Source organism: Fusarium fujikuroi, chromosome FFUJ_chr07, assembly GCF_900079805.1.
Source record: "Fusarium fujikuroi IMI 58289 draft genome, chromosome FFUJ_chr07".
Lineage (NCBI taxonomy): Eukaryota > Fungi > Ascomycota > Sordariomycetes > Hypocreales > Nectriaceae > Fusarium > Fusarium fujikuroi.
In genome coordinates, this window is record NC_036628.1 from 603,584 (window position 1) to 619,251 (window position 15,668).

The following is a 15,668-nucleotide window of genomic DNA, read 5'->3' on the forward strand; positions in this document are numbered from 1 at the left end:
GTGGTGATTTTTGTTTTCTAGATACCATAGTCTATACCGTACATGGAAATGACAATTCCCCAACTTGTTCCACGTTTCAAGGCGCTAACAAACTTAGAACCTCTCGAAGTGACAAAACCCCGAGCTAAGTTCAGGATAACACAGAAGGGATTAGACTGGCCATTTCGTCACTTGCAGTGAAGGCCGAAGCGTTCTTCCTCTAACCACTTTGGCTCATGATTGATCTCCCCCCATAAGCGCACTATTTTCCCTCACGTCGCTTGCGCGTCACTTCCATCAGCTTCTCTAATGCACGTCGATCAGCTGCTTCCGTACGCTCGTATAAACCCACTGGGGTTCCTGACATGTCGTCCTCCAAAAAGGGAGTTGCTTCCCACTCATGCTCTCTTGCTGGCTTATACCACATCGTGGACCAGCCTCCTTCCCCGTAAGTCCAGTACCTCTCGCCCATACAGTACACCTCCGGGCTACCTGGATAGTGTTCCAAGAAATCTTCGAAGTCTGAATGTTCGAAAGTGAAATTTCTCAACAGCGGCAAATGTTGCTGGATGCGATCGAACATGTTTGACCATCGCAAGTCACTCATGTACCAACCGGGCCGAAGTTCTCCAGAATGTGGCGTGTTGAGAATGGAACCAAGGGGTGGACCATTCACTTCGTGATTGTTTGCCAGTTCTTTCCATCCATGTAGGTTGACGCCCCAGTATTCAAAATCGTCCTGGTCTACAGCAAGTAAAACACAATGTGTCGCAATCCTGGTATTGTAGAGCTGAAGATCAACTAGGGACCGCTGCTCAAGCACCCAGTCAAACTGATCTTGTCGTATAATCATGAAATTATCCAGCTTCAGTCGTTTGAGTCGTGGAAATGATAGACCTTTAGGATTGAATTCGACTGGGATAGCACCCCAGAGCCAACCGGCAAGCGTCAGCTCAACCAGTCGTTCGGCGACCGAAGGCAACAGTGTCTTTTGCAAATATTTTGAGAATACGTTACTCTCGCGATCCTCAACTTCGTAAACGAAGCGCATGTGTAGTTGGTCGATGTTTCGTAATAAACTGTGGGTCAGATCTGTTGGCAGCGGGGTATCCTCAAGGTTGGACAAGACTAGCTCTCGAACGGTACTTCTCCCTGGACGGGATTCACGATTCCGCAGTACTTCTGATATAAGCTCAAGTGTCCTCTCGCGTGTTCCTTTCGGCTCTTGGAAGACTGTATCGTCACGTTCTGCAGTTAGGCAAAACAGGGAGAAGCGCAAAGTGATGGAGTTGAGATTTGGCATGTCGCGGATGCGGTCGATAGCGGATGCAAACTCAGGCCAGTAGCCGTTTTCAAGCCACGAATCCGGCCAAAATAGAATGGCATTGCCCTCTTCCAACGCAGAATCCCACGGCGCGGTTTCGATGTTGACGCGTCGGATGGCATTCCTAATAGAGTCTGTTTCTAGAAGTTGATGCCAGGAAGCAAAGTCGTCTTCTATTGTGTCCTCGCTCTGCTAGAGCGTGACTGTTCGGAAGAGATGTTTGGTTGCTAGATCATTCCACCGGCGACAGACGAGGCGAACCGGCAAGACGTGACAGATTGAGTCTTTGCGTAGACGGCGCTTTTCTCTGTCGGTGAGAAGATAGCTGAGAATATGGCTCAGAATCTCGTTGGGAATATGATCCATCGCGTGTGTAATTCTATGATGGAGATGAGGTCGTGGTATGATGGAAAAAGGGCGAGGAAGGTTGAACACAGGTTAAGAGAGAGTTCGCTCGAGGCAGTGGCAGGGGACCCACATATATCTTGTGCAACATGAATCAGTGACAATCTACCTAAGTACCTCACCTAGGTAAGGTACGCGACCTTGCCATTGCTGGGCAGTGAAGAACATATTATGATTTCCAAATTCGACAAACACTGGTTATTGCGTATGAAGCGGTTGCATGTGTTCTACTAAGTATCCCAAGCAGTTTTGACTCCAGCTTCGCGGATAAAGGTTTGTCTGATCCTTGAATTAACTGCATTGTAAACGCTGTTGAACGATACTTGGCATACCTAATAAGCCAAAATACCTTTGCTATCAATCTTAGTTGTCAAACGGACATGGATAACGTTGTTATCCATTCAAGAGATTTAATTTAAATTCAGGAGACCTTTCAAGCTAGCATTTTTGGCATTCTCCTTTGGAGTCCGAGGTTTCTCTGGCAAGTAGGTAATGTATGCTCAGCATCATGGCTCTTTCGAGTCATGTGATTGACTATAATCCTCACAGGGTGATTTTATGTTTTGACTTTCGGGGAAGCTCTTCAACGGCGCACGAATAGAGTTGCATTGCGCATGGTGACGCATGAGGTAACATTGCTTGAGATGATGCAACGGGAAGTAACTCAATTAAATAAGCTTATCGATATAGTAATTACCACTTTTACAAACCAGCTGCTGAGGAGAAATCTTGAATTCTTTGTAGCTCGGATGTTGCGTGTAGGATTCTATTGACTGTCGGATGTTTGTTGTTGTCTGACCCAATTGCAAACCAAAATTGTGAAAGTGGATCGCGGGTTAGTGGACAGAGAGCTAAGCGCAGGTAGCTAATGAGACTCCATTCACACGGGACAGGGAGGATGCGGCGATCCCCAAAGATCATGATGTTGAAGATTTCAACAATAAGACAATAAGAAGAAGGAAGGCCTTTATTATAAGATCGATTTCTGGAAGTAGAAGTGACTTGCTAATAAGCATCTTTTCATCGTACAGAACGCTCTTGTTATAAACCAAGTCATCTACCCATACCGAACCCCCCACATCCCGAACCAGAGAACCTCGGTCATGATTACAAACCTCTTATTTCTCACCATCATGTTAAAGTATGGACACTCAACACGCTTCAGAACGAGACAGGTCCACAATTCATCACAATCCTTCTTGATCGACATGAAATCTGGGGAAGCAAAGTGGAGAGAAGTCGGCACTCGCTGACTACAAGTCCCGATACGCCATACAAAAGTGCATCGGCACTCGTGTTTATTCTCGGCCTTTCGCCAAGTACAGCGCACCGGGACCCCGACTTGGCTGCACTAACACGAACCTGGCAACGCACGTCTCGTTTCAAGATCTGAATCTGCTGACAGATAACCTCGTAATATTCCTCCACATGGTTGTCCGACGCTTGACCAAGGCTAATGCAACCCTAGGTCCAGTTTCGTGACAATCAGTCTTTGACATGCCGAGTTTGCTATAACTCTACACCTACAGCTTGGTCCTTGGCGAAAATGAGGAGTGTAGTTAAGTGGCTGTGTTGCATATAAAAGGAAAGGAAAGGGGAGGAAGTGGAAATGAATAAGCTATTCTGTAGAGTTCATCATAGATCGACATGCCTCAGTCAATTCTTTTGCAGAATGGCTTGGCCATTCAACATGACGAACATGATTCTGTTCGAGTCGTTGAGAACACCGACATCTTGATAGTAGACGGCATTGTCAAACAAATTGGAAAATCAATCAAGCCTCCACCTCATGCTGAAGTTGTCGACTGCACCGACAAGATCATTAGCCCTGGGTTCATTAACACTCATCATCACCTTTGGCAGACGCAGCTGAAGGGCTACGGAACAGACAACTGCTGGTTGGAATACTTCTCAGATGGTCAGTGCATATCTAGCTGTTGAATAACGTGGCTGACCTTTTAGATCTTCTGCAAGCCTTCAATTATACCCCTCAAGATATCTACTGGGGTCAATTGGCAGGCTGTCTTGAAGCCATCGACGCCGGAACGACATTCGTTCTCGATCACTGCCACGGCTGTAAATCCCCCGAGCACGGTACGTCTAGAACATCGCAGCAATTTATCACGACTAATAGAGAGTAGCCGAGTCTGCTATGTCTGCATTTTCCGACTCTGGCATCCGTGGAGTATTCGCATACGGAGAAACATTCCTAAATCTCCGGAAATGGGACACCGAATCATGCGTCCCGAATGCCATGTTTATTTCCGAGCCATTCATCAAGCATGTCGAGGATTTAGCCCAGAGAGGTCCTTTTGGAAACGGTCGTGTCAATGTTGGCGTTTCGTTTGATGGATATCATATGCCACAGCAGGAACTCGAAAAGTTATTCCGTCGAGCGCTGAATGCTGGTATCAAGCTCATCACATCTCACAGCGGCAATTTCGGTAAGCCAAAAGGACCAATAATATGACAAATTCTGACAAAATAGGATCCTCTGTACCAAAGGCTCTAGAGAAGTACTCTCTCTTACCGACCCCAGAAGACGACTACACCATCATCATATCCCATGGCAACTACATGGACGATGAAGACTTCAGCATCCTTAAGAAACATCGCGTCCCTCTAGCATGCACACCAGCCACAGAAGCTCAAGGTTCAATGGGCTGGCATCTCCTTTTCGAACCAGGCCTCACCACCTCCCTGGGCGCAGACTGTCATTGCCTCACCTCCTCATCACTCATGCAAGCAGCCAGGACCGCCCTTCTTTTCTCTCGTCTCCAGAAGACTCTAAAGTATAAAGAAAAAGGCCAAAAGGTCGATAAATTCGATCAAACAAGTCACGACGTATTCAACAAAGCGACCATTGAAGCTGCGAGGGCTGTTGGTATGGAGAGTGAGATAGGGTCTATTGGGGTTGGAAAAAGGGCCGATATTGTGATATTCTCCCGAGATCAATCGCTGGCATTTGGCGCATCGGCGAGGGAGGAACCAGTCGCGGCGATTGTGACTTACAGTGAGGCCCGTGATGTTGATGCTGTTTTAGTAAATGGCTGCTTCAGGAAACGGGATGGAAAGATGGTTCCTATTATAAAGGATGGGCAGGATATTGGACTCGGTCTGGTCTTGAAAGAGCTTGATCAGAGTCAGAAGGATATCAGGCTGAGGCGCGAATCATGCAACACCAGCATTTCGAGGGGCCTAGTCTGCAGTATCGTTCACCCAGAACAGGCATAGTCAAATGTCAGGATCAAAAGTACCCAATGTGATGAGACATATGACAATAACTTCAATAAAGCGAGTGTACTGAGCTAGCTAGCCTGTTTCCAACTATCTGTCATGCTAAAAGAGCGTGATACTGTTATCTTCACTCCACCACTCATCCATATGTGCAAATGGGGGCCAAAGCTAGATGTGACCAATTGTCTGGCATCTAAAGACACCACTGCTCACAAGTCTGCCCATCACCGATACATCGAGACTTGCAGTTATTGCCACACCAGCGGCAACTAGCATGCTCAGAAGCATAGCAGCTTCCATCACCAATGGTGCAGCGACCACCGAGATGAACACACTCTCTACACTGGATGCCAGCCTCGGCACGGGGCTTTAAACATCAACATTTGAGTTACTTGCTGGAAATGCAAGGTGGACTTACGACTTCGCGGACTTCAAGAACACCGTCGCGCTCGGAGATGTCAACTGCCATTCCGTTAGGGGCGGGGTTGGCAAAGACACCGGAGATGGTGAGGGCCAGAGCGGCGATGTTGAAGAAAGCAGTCTTCATTTTGAGGGGTTGTGTTTGATGGAGTGGTTATTGAAGAGGGAGAAGCTTGTGGTGATCTCTGGTAAAGTTACGACTACTGGGAGCTTTTATAGCTGAGAGGAGAGCGATTGTCACCGCGATGAAAATAATTGGCACTCGGAAATCACATGGTGGTATGCCGTTGCTGACAAGTGAAGGACTCAAATGAGGTATATCTTTCAACTTGATCCTCATATCATGCACGGAGACATTCCTGACTATGGCAATAAGGAAGGATTCCCCTCTCGACGTCACTCAGAAGCATCTGATGTTCAATACTGGGGGCCAATTCGTGTTGGTAAGCCTCAGTGCGTCTGAAGCAGATGCACATCAGATTCTAAGCACCGACGGTCCGTGGAAGTGCAGCATCATGCGACTATCTGTTTGACCCTGTTAAGTAGAGATACGTATACTGTCATTAGAATGCCTCGTGTTTCAAAGTGCACAGAAACCTTCGATGAGCATTTTATTTCAGGTTCAAGTAATGTCGATGTTACAGGGCGGTATATCCAAGTATTTAGCTTCACTCATGGCTCAAGACATACACATGCCAGTCAAGGAGCGTAAACGCTCAAGAGGAATGTATTTCAGACTTCGATAGGATCGATACATCACTTCGTCCTAGCTTGGATGATCTGGAAAAGGAAAATAGAATGTCAGCCTCAAAATTCTCTCATATATTCAGAGACAAGATGTATCCTTGAATGGTCCTAGTAAGCAGATATGTGAGCTGAGCTACCTTGATCCATGTTAAGGATTACAACTAATCGTCCATAGAATGATCTAAAGCAATCTCTACCTAGAACCTTCTGAGTTGACTAGCATTGTATTAGTACAACCGCCCTCTATAATTTTCTAGTCACGAAACATTGGACTTAGCAAGTACAGGAGGGCTGACTCTACCTAAGATGAGTCTCACGCTCTCAAATTCGACCTTTTGGGCTTCGTCACAAATTCAACGAACTTGCTCGGACGAGATTAGCCCCTCTTCCAACATCCCTACAAAGAGTACGGGCCGCAGGTAAGCTGAACGGCGACAGGGCTGAGATCCCTGCTAAGTGAGTTATCCCTGGCTCACTCCAGGATTATGCATAACAAAAGGTCCTGCGTCGGCGTAATCGGCGATTGGACCTCTCGTAAAGTACCTGTGTCAACCAACCTCGGGGTCCTTTTGTCCTTCCGGCCATAGCGCTTTATGACCGGCTCCCGGGCCTCGCTTGAATGTCTGATTAGATCCTCCAGGGCGCGCACTGGTAGCCGTGGCTCCTGTTGTGAGTGACGCTGTTGCATTGATGGATGCTTACTCGTAGAAAATGCCCCGATTCGTAGTGGGCAGGTTAGGATCGGCAGTTGTTTAGCTCCCGCTGGCCAAGAGGGAATATGCCCGGTCGATCATCCGTCATGATACAACCTTGTATTTGCCCACATTCTTAATGCAGGACTCATCAATTGCCGCTTATTTGGATCAGGCCACGCCTCAAGGGAGCGAGTATTCTTATCCCCTAAAATTGAGATCCTACCCTCGTGGAGAAAGAAAACACAATACTTTAGAAAAGGGTGCGAAAATAAACTTAGTAAAGAGTCCCCTAAGCTTAGACTGAGTTACCTAAGTCTTTGGGTCATTTAGGATCAAGGTCCTGAGTTTTCTTGTCTCTCCGGCCCTCGTGGTGCAATATGCCATTAGTAACAGAAACACCGTAGTTATGCTGTTGGTTGATCATCATAAAGGATGCACAAAAGTCCCCTCATGCGTACTACCTTGTTTCACCTTTCAGCAACCAATCAAAACTCCCTCAAGTCAACAATGTACTGTTCGTATCACAGTAATCAGATGTTGTTGGCTGCAGGATATCACATGTAACCATGAATGCCGACTTCCGTGTGCGACCAACAGCCCTGAGTCAGATTAGGTAACAGCAAAGGGAAATGTCAGATCCTCCTTGTCTTGGGCACATTTCGCTCTCCATCTTTCATGATCAGGTCAATATGGTACCGAAAGCTGTGTTTAGAGGTATTCTGGTCACTGGCTTTTGTTCCTTGCTCTGGTTGACGTTCCGACATCTTCGCGGCTCTCGTGCAGTATTTACTGAGTCGCTACAGTCGATAGACCTTCTGAGCCCGGCTTCACACCATGGCCGGAAGACTTCGGAGCTCTATGCCTCCAGGGCTGCGCATGATCTCTGTTCCGTCCATGGATACTCAGCTTTTGTGCCCAAGAGTCCCTCAAGCGAGCGCAAAGTCTACGATATGCTCATGATAAACGACGAGCTGGATTTCCTTGAAATACGCCTCGATGCATTGTACGACTACGTCGACTACTTCATCATCGTCGAGTCAGCCAAATCATTCCAAGCCAACTCGAAGCCCCTTATCCTCAAAGAGAACTGGGACAGGTTCCGTCGATATCATCACAAGATAATCTATCACGAGTTAGTCTTCCCATCGAACTTCGACCCGCATCGCGCCTGGGACTACGAAGACTTGCAAAGAGACGCCCCCTTCGACCAAGTCCTGCTCAATCTCAACGGGCCAAGAGCCCCAAACAAAGGAGACGTTCTCATTGTAGCCGACGTCGATGAAATACCCCGTCCACAAACCCTCCTCGTCCTCCAATACTGCGACTTTCCCCGCCGTCTAACACTCTCCTCCAAGTTCTACTATTACTCATTCCAATTCCTCCATACCGGTCCAGAGTGGCAGCACCCTCAAGCGACATACTACCAAGGACACCAAACCCTCAAACCCACCAACCTTCGCAACGGAGACGGCGGCTTCCGTCCATTTCGCTTCCTCGAGAGGGACGTGCTGAGCAATGCGGGCTGGCATTGCAGCAGCTGTTTTCAGACTATAGATCAATTTCTCAACAAGATGGCGAGCTTTTCTCATCGGTGGATGAATCGCGAGGAATATAGAGACAAAGATAAAATTGCTGCTGCAGTGAGAGAAGGTAAGGATCTTTGGGGGAGGGAACAGGATCAGTTTGTGAGGATTGAAGACAATAAGGACATGCCATCACTAGTGCTCAATGAGCCAAATCGGTTCGGTTACATGATTAGTCGGGATGGGCCGTCAGCAGGATTTGTAGATTACAACAGAAAAGAAAAGATCTGATAGTCTATTCAACAAACAATGGTTTTCCAGTGCTCTGTTGAAATAAATATGTCTCGTACTGTGACTACAACACCTGATTCCAGCGTTCCTCGCAACTCAACTTCATCCTCTCAATCACGTTAAGTATGAAGGCCGTACACCCCCACTCTCGTCCTTCAGCCACTGACTGAATTCCTCAGGTATGGCCTGATAATTGCGAATCTTGACCCTAATTTGGTCTATTCCTTTCTGAGTAAGGATCATGCCGAAGCTTTCAGCAAACAAGTCCAGGTAACGGCTCTCCTTCGCCTTATCCCAATATGCCTGTTCCAAACCAGGCTGGAGGATTTGGACATGTGCAAACAACATGCGACTTATTGGAAGTTTCTTAATCTCAAGCTCGTCCAAGTCTTCTTTGAACACAGCCTCAGTGAAATCGACGATAAAGGGCAATGAGATGCGGGGGTTGTACTCCTTCACTATAACATTTTTGCAAGTCTTTTTGAGAAGAACGCCCGATGTACTGATCTGCTATATCGTTTCGGCAGCGCATTCTGCTACTGTCTTTAACATGTTTGAAGCAATGTCGGGTGTAGGCCAGTATTCGAGTTGGAGGCCAGGAATGTGTTCTAGCAGAAGACCATGAACACAAAGAAATCGGTCCCATGGTGCGTCGTCTCGAGCAGCTTGGGGAACGTCACCATGTGGAATTCGCACATGTGCATAGAGGCGTGGTATGCGGGAGCCTTGAAGTCGTTCCAGCTTTTTATACGCCTTTAATTCGGTCTTGAAGTGCTGGTCACACTCGTACCAAGTAGCAGCTTCAAATCTTGCCATGCTATCGAACTCGGCACCGCCAAAACTGGCACCGCCAAACCTGTGGTTGTGAAGAAAGTCGCTCGCGCAGGTCTTGGGATCGGTTTTGTAGATGTGTTTCAGGGCTAACGGGAAAACATCCATTTTTCCTTGACGCACGAGTGTCCGATACGCAGCATCTTCTGCAACCGAAGGAGCTGTGGCTGCGGCTGTGCCATTAGCTTGACGAATGCGTCCAGGATAACGCCGGTCGTAAAGCTTGAGCACTCCGTGTTGCTTGACTTTCGCAGTCTTCATGAAGGTGACGTGCATCACATGTGATTTTGTGCTAGGGATGTTGTTTTCAAAAGTAATGTCGACGAATGCCTTTTGAGATGCAAATGTCCCGTGAAAACCTTCTTCCAAACATAATTCTCGTCCACCTTGAGCACCATATGGGAATTCGAATACCCTTGATGCAAATTCTGTCAGCAAGAACCTCTCGAGTCGGGGTTTGATAACTTACGGCTGAGCCATGATGGAAAAGAAGAATCATCGATCGCAATTTTGATGATGATGAAGATGAAGAGCGAAGTTTGCGAAAGCATTCTAACTAAATAAGAAGATGATAATGTGCTGCTTTGGTGAGAAGGAGCAATCTTCATGACACTGGCTGTCGGTGCAGAATAGGTAGGTAGGTAGGTAGACCCCAGTAAGCAAGCAGACCATAATAAAACGCATTAGAATATATTTATCAAAAAGAAATACTAAATCTTACCCAAATTTATATAACTCACCTAATTTTATATGAGTTACTTAAGTTTATATAAATTTATACTAAATTGCCTAAATCTTTTTATCATTTAGGACTAAAGTCGTCACTTTACTTTCCTCTGCTATACTGGAGATCCCCATTTTCACTCACTAAGTGGTTCCTTAGCACTCAAAACCACTGATCGCACCTACTAGGTAGTAGAGAAGATACTGCAGTACGAACACTAATTCTATGATCACCACAGGCTGCAACTTCTGCGAGCGCACTTCGACTGACAAGACATTTATGCAAAACGATCTAGTCGGAAATTCTCCAGGATAGGATCCGTCTCCCCAGTGAGAATCTGCCTGCTCAGCAATTTTCCTACAAGAGCCCCATTCGTAACCCCAGAATGCATCACAGCGACACTCAGGCCATCCAATCCCGTCTCTCCAAGAATCGGCAGTCCGTCTTCTGGCAATACGCGATGCCCAATAGTGTAGTGACTAAACTCAAGCTTATCCCCCCCGACGACTGATTTTTGAAGTTTGGCGAAGAGTTCACGGGCTGTCTTTTCTGGATCATCGCCTAGATCTCCGCCGGCGTAGCTTGAGCCGAAAAGCAGAGCTCCTTCGAGGGTTTGGCGGATGTGCAGTTCGGGGGCGTTGATTACACCGTTGATATGTCTTTTAGAGTTGGGTTTCGTGTTGACGAGAAGACCGGCTGTGCTTTTGAGTGGGAGGGGGATGTTTTGAGATGCGAGGAGAGAGACGCTTCCTAGACCTGCGGCTACGACGACATGGTCTGCGGGGATAGTTTGGCCGGACGACAGAGTAACGCCGCTAATATGGCCATCGGTCTTGGTGAAACCTATGACTTTAGTCTCGAGAACCTTGGCGCCGTTGTCTTTTGCGAGGTTAATCAATAGCTCAGCCGCCTTGTCAGCTTCCAGAGCTCCCTCTTGATCATAACCAAGACCCCATTCCGGAAGTTTCGCCTCTTCAATATGAGGCTCCCGCTTCGATATTTCCGCCTTATCAACTCGGATAACATCATATCCCCAAGCAGTCAGGTTCTTTTGCTCCTCCTCAAGCTCTTCAGGCGATTTATCCCAGCTCGTTGTACCTCCCCAATGAATGGGTAAGTTATCAACAGCTTTCTCAATCTCTCTCCAATGCTGAAGAGACCGAAGTCGAAAGTCGTAGTAAAACTTCTTATCCGACGAAGCGGCGTTAAGCCAAGCGAATGAATTGGGAGTGGCTACGCCTCCGATATCTTCCGCGATGAGGGTCACGTTTGTCTCGGAGGAGAGATGCCAAGCGATGGAGGCACCGACGATACCGCCACCAACTACGACAATGTTGGAGTTTGCGACGCTCATATTTGTCACTTGAGGCTTTCCCCCCTCATCTTGAGAGCCATAGCGACTGTCGGACATGTTGAATTTATATGTCTCGATATCTTAACGTCGCATCAACCCCGCCTTTGCCGGATGTTCTTCTTGAGCTCGAAATGAAGATATGATGTGCTTCGGTCGTGCTGTAGGAAGATAATGTTGCATGAATTATGGAAACTACTCGGTTATGTAAAGCAACCTTCTTGAAGAGGAAGTGATCGTTATTGAGTAGTCAAAACCTCGGATGACGTGCGATAGATCTGAAGGTCCATCCAAGCTATTCTGATTGGTTGATCAAGTCGCCATGTTAGGAACCCGACGATGCCCTCAGGGAGCAACAAAATATCGGACTTGATTTCAAGGCATAAAATAAACTTAGTAAAAGGTATGCTAAACTTAGTAGGTATACTAAATTTTCACTATATTACCTAAATCCTTTTATGAGTTAGGATCAGTCCTAAGTTATCTTTCCCCCTCTGGGATGCACGTTAAGCAACCCTCAGTGTCAACCACCAATTATTGAAGACAGCAAAGCGCCGTATCTAGATGTATTTGCTTCTTTCAAGACATTGATATCATCTCGCATATCCCGTGACTTGTTTGAGGCCTTAAAACCAAGGAAACCCACGTAATCATGCTGCACGTCTATGATTTGGGGTTACACAGTCATCGTAAACTTACCAATCAGGTCTTGTTCATTTTCAGCTGCGATGGCCAAGACAGCCATCTCATATGCCCGATAGTAAAATCAAAATGGAATTGAGATGATGTTTTGTTATATATTCCCGATCCTTTCTGTTTTTCTTGTCGTTGTTTCCGTCGCACGTATGTAATCATGGTTTCACTATTCTTTGAAAGGGGCCTTACATGGCTTCCGTATTTCATCATTGCCCTCTTTACTTGGTTCATTCTCTCTTCTGTTTTCTCTTGGTATCGTCTCCGACATATACCAGGTCCTATCTTCGGTAAATTCTCATATCTTTGGGTAGCTTACATCACCATCACCGGAACACAGCACGATCACTTGGTCAACCTCAATCGACGTCATGGGCCCCTCGTCAGAGTTGGACCTAACGAGGTCCTCGTCGATGACCCAGACTTGATTCGAAAAGTCTCAAGTACTAAAAACACATATACCAAAGGAAACTGGTATCACGGCGGCAAATTCAATCCTTATCACGACCCCATGTTCCAGATAACAGACCCAGTTCAACACGATCGGGTCAAGGCAAAGTTATCTCCCGCTTACAGTGGACGCGACGCTCCCAATCTCGAAGCCGTAGTCAACAGACAGGTCGGCAGTTTGATTCGGCTAATTAAGGAGAAATACATCTCTACCCAGGGAGATTATCGTCCGATGGAGGGAACAAGAGTAACACGTCTTTTTGCACTCGATGTCATATCGAATCTGTCTCTTGGCCAAGAATTCGGGTATCTCAAAGCCGACTCTGACTTTCACGGGATTGCCAAGGCGCTCAATGAACATTTGTTGGTCATGACGCTCGCGACAGACATTCCATGGCTGAGGAACTTGATCTTTTCGCCTATGTTTCTGAAGCTGTTTGGACCGACTGAGAATGATACAAAGGGGATTGGCCCGCTGATGAAAGTGGCAAATACTATTGTTCGCGAGCGATATGCTCCCGAAGCCGATGAGCAGCATGATATGCTGGTGAGACATTTCTTAGGTACGGAGATCATACGCTGACTGGCTAAAGGGCTCGTTTAAGAGACATGGGTTACGACTGGAGGAGTGTCAGGCTGAATCTCTATTCATGTTTGTGGCAGGATCAGAAACCACTGCCACTGTTATACGGGTAATTCTGCTCTATATCGTTGCTTCACCTCACATATATCGGCGCCTCAGACAAGAGATCACGGAGGCGGTATCTGAAGGTCGAGCTTCGAATCCAATCACAGACGTCGAGTCTCGGCAACTTCCTTATCTTCAGGTAAATCCCCCTTTGAATTCCATTCGAACATGCTGACATTGTCTCTCAGGCAGTGATCTATGAAGGCATCCGGATTCGTCCAGCTACAACAGGCATGTTCTTCAAAGACGTCCCAGCCGGCGGAGAAACAATGCATGGGAAGTATATCCCCCCTGGCACATCCATCGGCATCAACGCTTCTTCCTTGCTACGCTCCGAAGCACTCTTCGGGCCGGACCCCCAAGTCTTCCGACCAGAGAGATATCTGGAAGTCGACAAGGAGACCAGTGCTCAGATGAAGCGTGATGTAGAGATTGTGTTTGGATATGGGCGGTGGATGTGCGCTGGAAAGCCCATTGCGTTCATGGAGCTGAACAAGGTTATTTTCGAGGTATTTAACCCGTTCATTGGTTTGGTTAATCTTACTGACAAGTTGCTAGCTTCTTCGGGTCTTTGATTTTCAGCTTGTTGAGCCTGAAGTGGCGATGAAGTCGGAGAGCTACATGGTGTTCCATGACCAAAATCTGGTACTGAGGGTCACGGAGACAGGGCATAAATAGGGGCAAATGATGGTTTTGCAAACTTAATATTATTGCTGTTTGACTCGAGAAGCTCCAAATCTGTAGTTAATACGGGTACATGTCGCTAATCGTGTATTAACTGAAACTTGAGTCTAATTATAACAAAGAGAACCCAAGGGCAGTATGCAAATTCAATAACTACATTGAGATATCCACCTTCTCTTTTTCCCCCCTTTTTTTTTCTTATAGCAATTAGAGACAACTGGTGGCTTGGCAGAGGGCGCTATAAGATTTTGGCAACGGACTTCGCCCACGTGAACCTTGAGAGGTTAGATGACTTTCACAGTGATTGAAATGAGCGTGGAGATGCGATTTGATGAAGCACAAGGTCTGTGTGTCACTGGAGGTTCAAACCATCCACTATTCACAGACAACAGTCTAGGCATAAGCATGCCCCTCTGCCGAGGAATGTATTCCTAGTAGATATCTAGCTCTTGTACTCATTGACAAGCCTCTCTAACTTGGAAGGGTCTGCTCCCACAACCTCGTTGGCCTTCTCGCCATCCTTGAAGAGCATAAAGGTAGGCATCGCTCGGATACCGTACTCTTGAGACACATCCTCGGCTTCGTCAACGTTGACCTTGATAAAGTAGATAGATTCTGTGGATTCCGAAAACCTGGTAATGAGGCGTAAGCTGAGTTGTACATATGCATGTTGCCCGGCGGGCCTTACTTCTCTACAACGGGGCTGATGAATCGGCATGGTCCGCACCACGGGGCCCAGAAGTCTGCAAGAACGACTGTGTGCTTTTCAAGGGCATCCCTGAACTCGGCGAGGCTGTGCGCTGTTTAGTTTGGCATGCAAAGATGCAGAGATTATGTTGCTTACTTCTTGACTTCGTGGACTGTCATTTTGAGATGTTTTGCGATGGCGTTCTCTGGATATGCGAGTTTGAAGGGTCTAAGAAGCCCGAGGGTTACAGGCATTTATATACTGTGCAATGTTCCCCTCACGTCAGGACGCGTCATAGCCTGATTGGCTGCATCGTCGTGCATATTCCGTGTCTCCGTTGCCTTGGATTCAGAGACATTTCTCAGAACTAGACGAATCATTTTCCTATTCTGATTATTGTGGCGTCTGTACGTGGTCAGATTTGCTGAGCAACATCAGTGAGTTCCCCGCAATTCTGTTGAAGCTGAAATGCTATGGAGGCCAATTGACAGAGGGACCTCGTGAGTTGTTGAGGCATTTAGCTATGACGTCTTAATTTGGAGCTATTTGCAGCTGATCGGCCTGTGGCTGAAGGTTATCTACAGACCTTTAGCGTGGCCACTAGAGGTGGAGTTCTGAATTGGTGATCAATCAGCTGTTTAGTAAGGAACCTTGATGACTAGATTCTACGGATATTGCCAGTCAGTTTAAGAACTTACTGACTAGCTCGGATATATTCTTATCTGGCTCGGACCTTTATCTAGACACTTACACTCATGTGGCCGACTTGATACTCAGGATGTCAGCTCTTGTCATGTTACACTCCAAATCCATCACTGCGCATGCCGTATCTCAGCAGGCTAACAAATCACAAGATAGGCCCCATCTCTTGTGGCACGGGTGTCTCATTCGTTGTCATTGATTGACCTCGGCGAGCCTCATCGGGGGATTGCAGGATA

General features: G+C 46.9%; 8 protein-coding genes; 3 read left to right on the forward strand and 5 right to left on the reverse strand.

Annotated features, from left to right (window-relative positions):
- Nucleotides 1-241: 241 nt before the first annotated feature.
- FFUJ_08922 (uncharacterized protein) lies at nucleotides 242-1,669 on the reverse strand (the record flags this gene model as incomplete). XM_023580323.1 has 2 exons in its annotated part: nucleotides 242-1,495; nucleotides 1,565-1,669. The coding sequence occupies 2 exons, from the start codon at nucleotides 1,667-1,669 to the stop codon at nucleotides 242-244; spliced, it is 1,359 nt and encodes a 452-aa protein (XP_023433121.1).
- Nucleotides 1,670-3,355: 1,686 nt separating this feature from the next.
- On the forward strand, nucleotides 3,356-4,942 carry FFUJ_08921 (uncharacterized protein; the record flags this gene model as incomplete). XM_023580324.1 has 4 exons in its annotated part: nucleotides 3,356-3,626; nucleotides 3,671-3,802; nucleotides 3,850-4,152; nucleotides 4,197-4,942. 4 exons carry the CDS (start codon nucleotides 3,356-3,358, stop codon nucleotides 4,940-4,942), a joined length of 1,452 nt encoding a protein of 483 aa, XP_023433908.1.
- Nucleotides 4,943-5,138: 196 nt separating this feature from the next.
- FFUJ_08920 (uncharacterized protein) lies at nucleotides 5,139-5,492 on the reverse strand (the record flags this gene model as incomplete). XM_023580325.1 has 2 exons in its annotated part: nucleotides 5,139-5,312; nucleotides 5,364-5,492. The coding sequence occupies 2 exons, from the start codon at nucleotides 5,490-5,492 to the stop codon at nucleotides 5,139-5,141; spliced, it is 303 nt and encodes a 100-aa protein (XP_023433122.1).
- Nucleotides 5,493-7,496: 2,004 nt separating this feature from the next.
- Nucleotides 7,497-8,621, forward strand: FFUJ_08919 (related to beta-1,4-mannosyl-glycoprotein 4-beta-N-acetylglucosaminyltransferase; the record flags this gene model as incomplete). The annotated part of the gene is made up of 1 exon (XM_023580326.1): nucleotides 7,497-8,621. The coding sequence occupies one exon, from the start codon at nucleotides 7,497-7,499 to the stop codon at nucleotides 8,619-8,621; it is 1,125 nt and encodes a 374-aa protein (XP_023433123.1).
- Nucleotides 8,622-8,735: 114 nt separating this feature from the next.
- On the reverse strand, nucleotides 8,736-9,932 carry FFUJ_08918 (uncharacterized protein; the record flags this gene model as incomplete). XM_023580328.1 has 3 exons in its annotated part: nucleotides 8,736-9,131; nucleotides 9,162-9,867; nucleotides 9,922-9,932. The coding sequence occupies 3 exons, from the start codon at nucleotides 9,930-9,932 to the stop codon at nucleotides 8,736-8,738; spliced, it is 1,113 nt and encodes a 370-aa protein (XP_023433998.1).
- A 521-nt stretch (nucleotides 9,933-10,453) lies between these two features.
- On the reverse strand, nucleotides 10,454-11,587 carry FFUJ_08917 (uncharacterized protein; the record flags this gene model as incomplete). Its single annotated transcript, XM_023580329.1, has 1 exon — nucleotides 10,454-11,587. The coding sequence occupies one exon, from the start codon at nucleotides 11,585-11,587 to the stop codon at nucleotides 10,454-10,456; it is 1,134 nt and encodes a 377-aa protein (XP_023433124.1).
- Nucleotides 11,588-12,380: 793 nt separating this feature from the next.
- On the forward strand, nucleotides 12,381-14,036 carry FFUJ_08916 (related to pisatin demethylase; the record flags this gene model as incomplete). XM_023580330.1 has 4 exons in its annotated part: nucleotides 12,381-13,217; nucleotides 13,264-13,497; nucleotides 13,547-13,867; nucleotides 13,917-14,036. 4 exons carry the CDS (start codon nucleotides 12,381-12,383, stop codon nucleotides 14,034-14,036), a joined length of 1,512 nt encoding a protein of 503 aa, XP_023433125.1.
- Nucleotides 14,037-14,484: 448 nt separating this feature from the next.
- On the reverse strand, nucleotides 14,485-14,909 carry FFUJ_08915 (related to thioredoxin; the record flags this gene model as incomplete). XM_023580331.1 has 3 exons in its annotated part: nucleotides 14,485-14,674; nucleotides 14,731-14,835; nucleotides 14,887-14,909. The coding sequence occupies 3 exons, from the start codon at nucleotides 14,907-14,909 to the stop codon at nucleotides 14,485-14,487; spliced, it is 318 nt and encodes a 105-aa protein (XP_023433126.1).
- Between the last annotated feature and the right edge of the window lie 759 nt (nucleotides 14,910-15,668).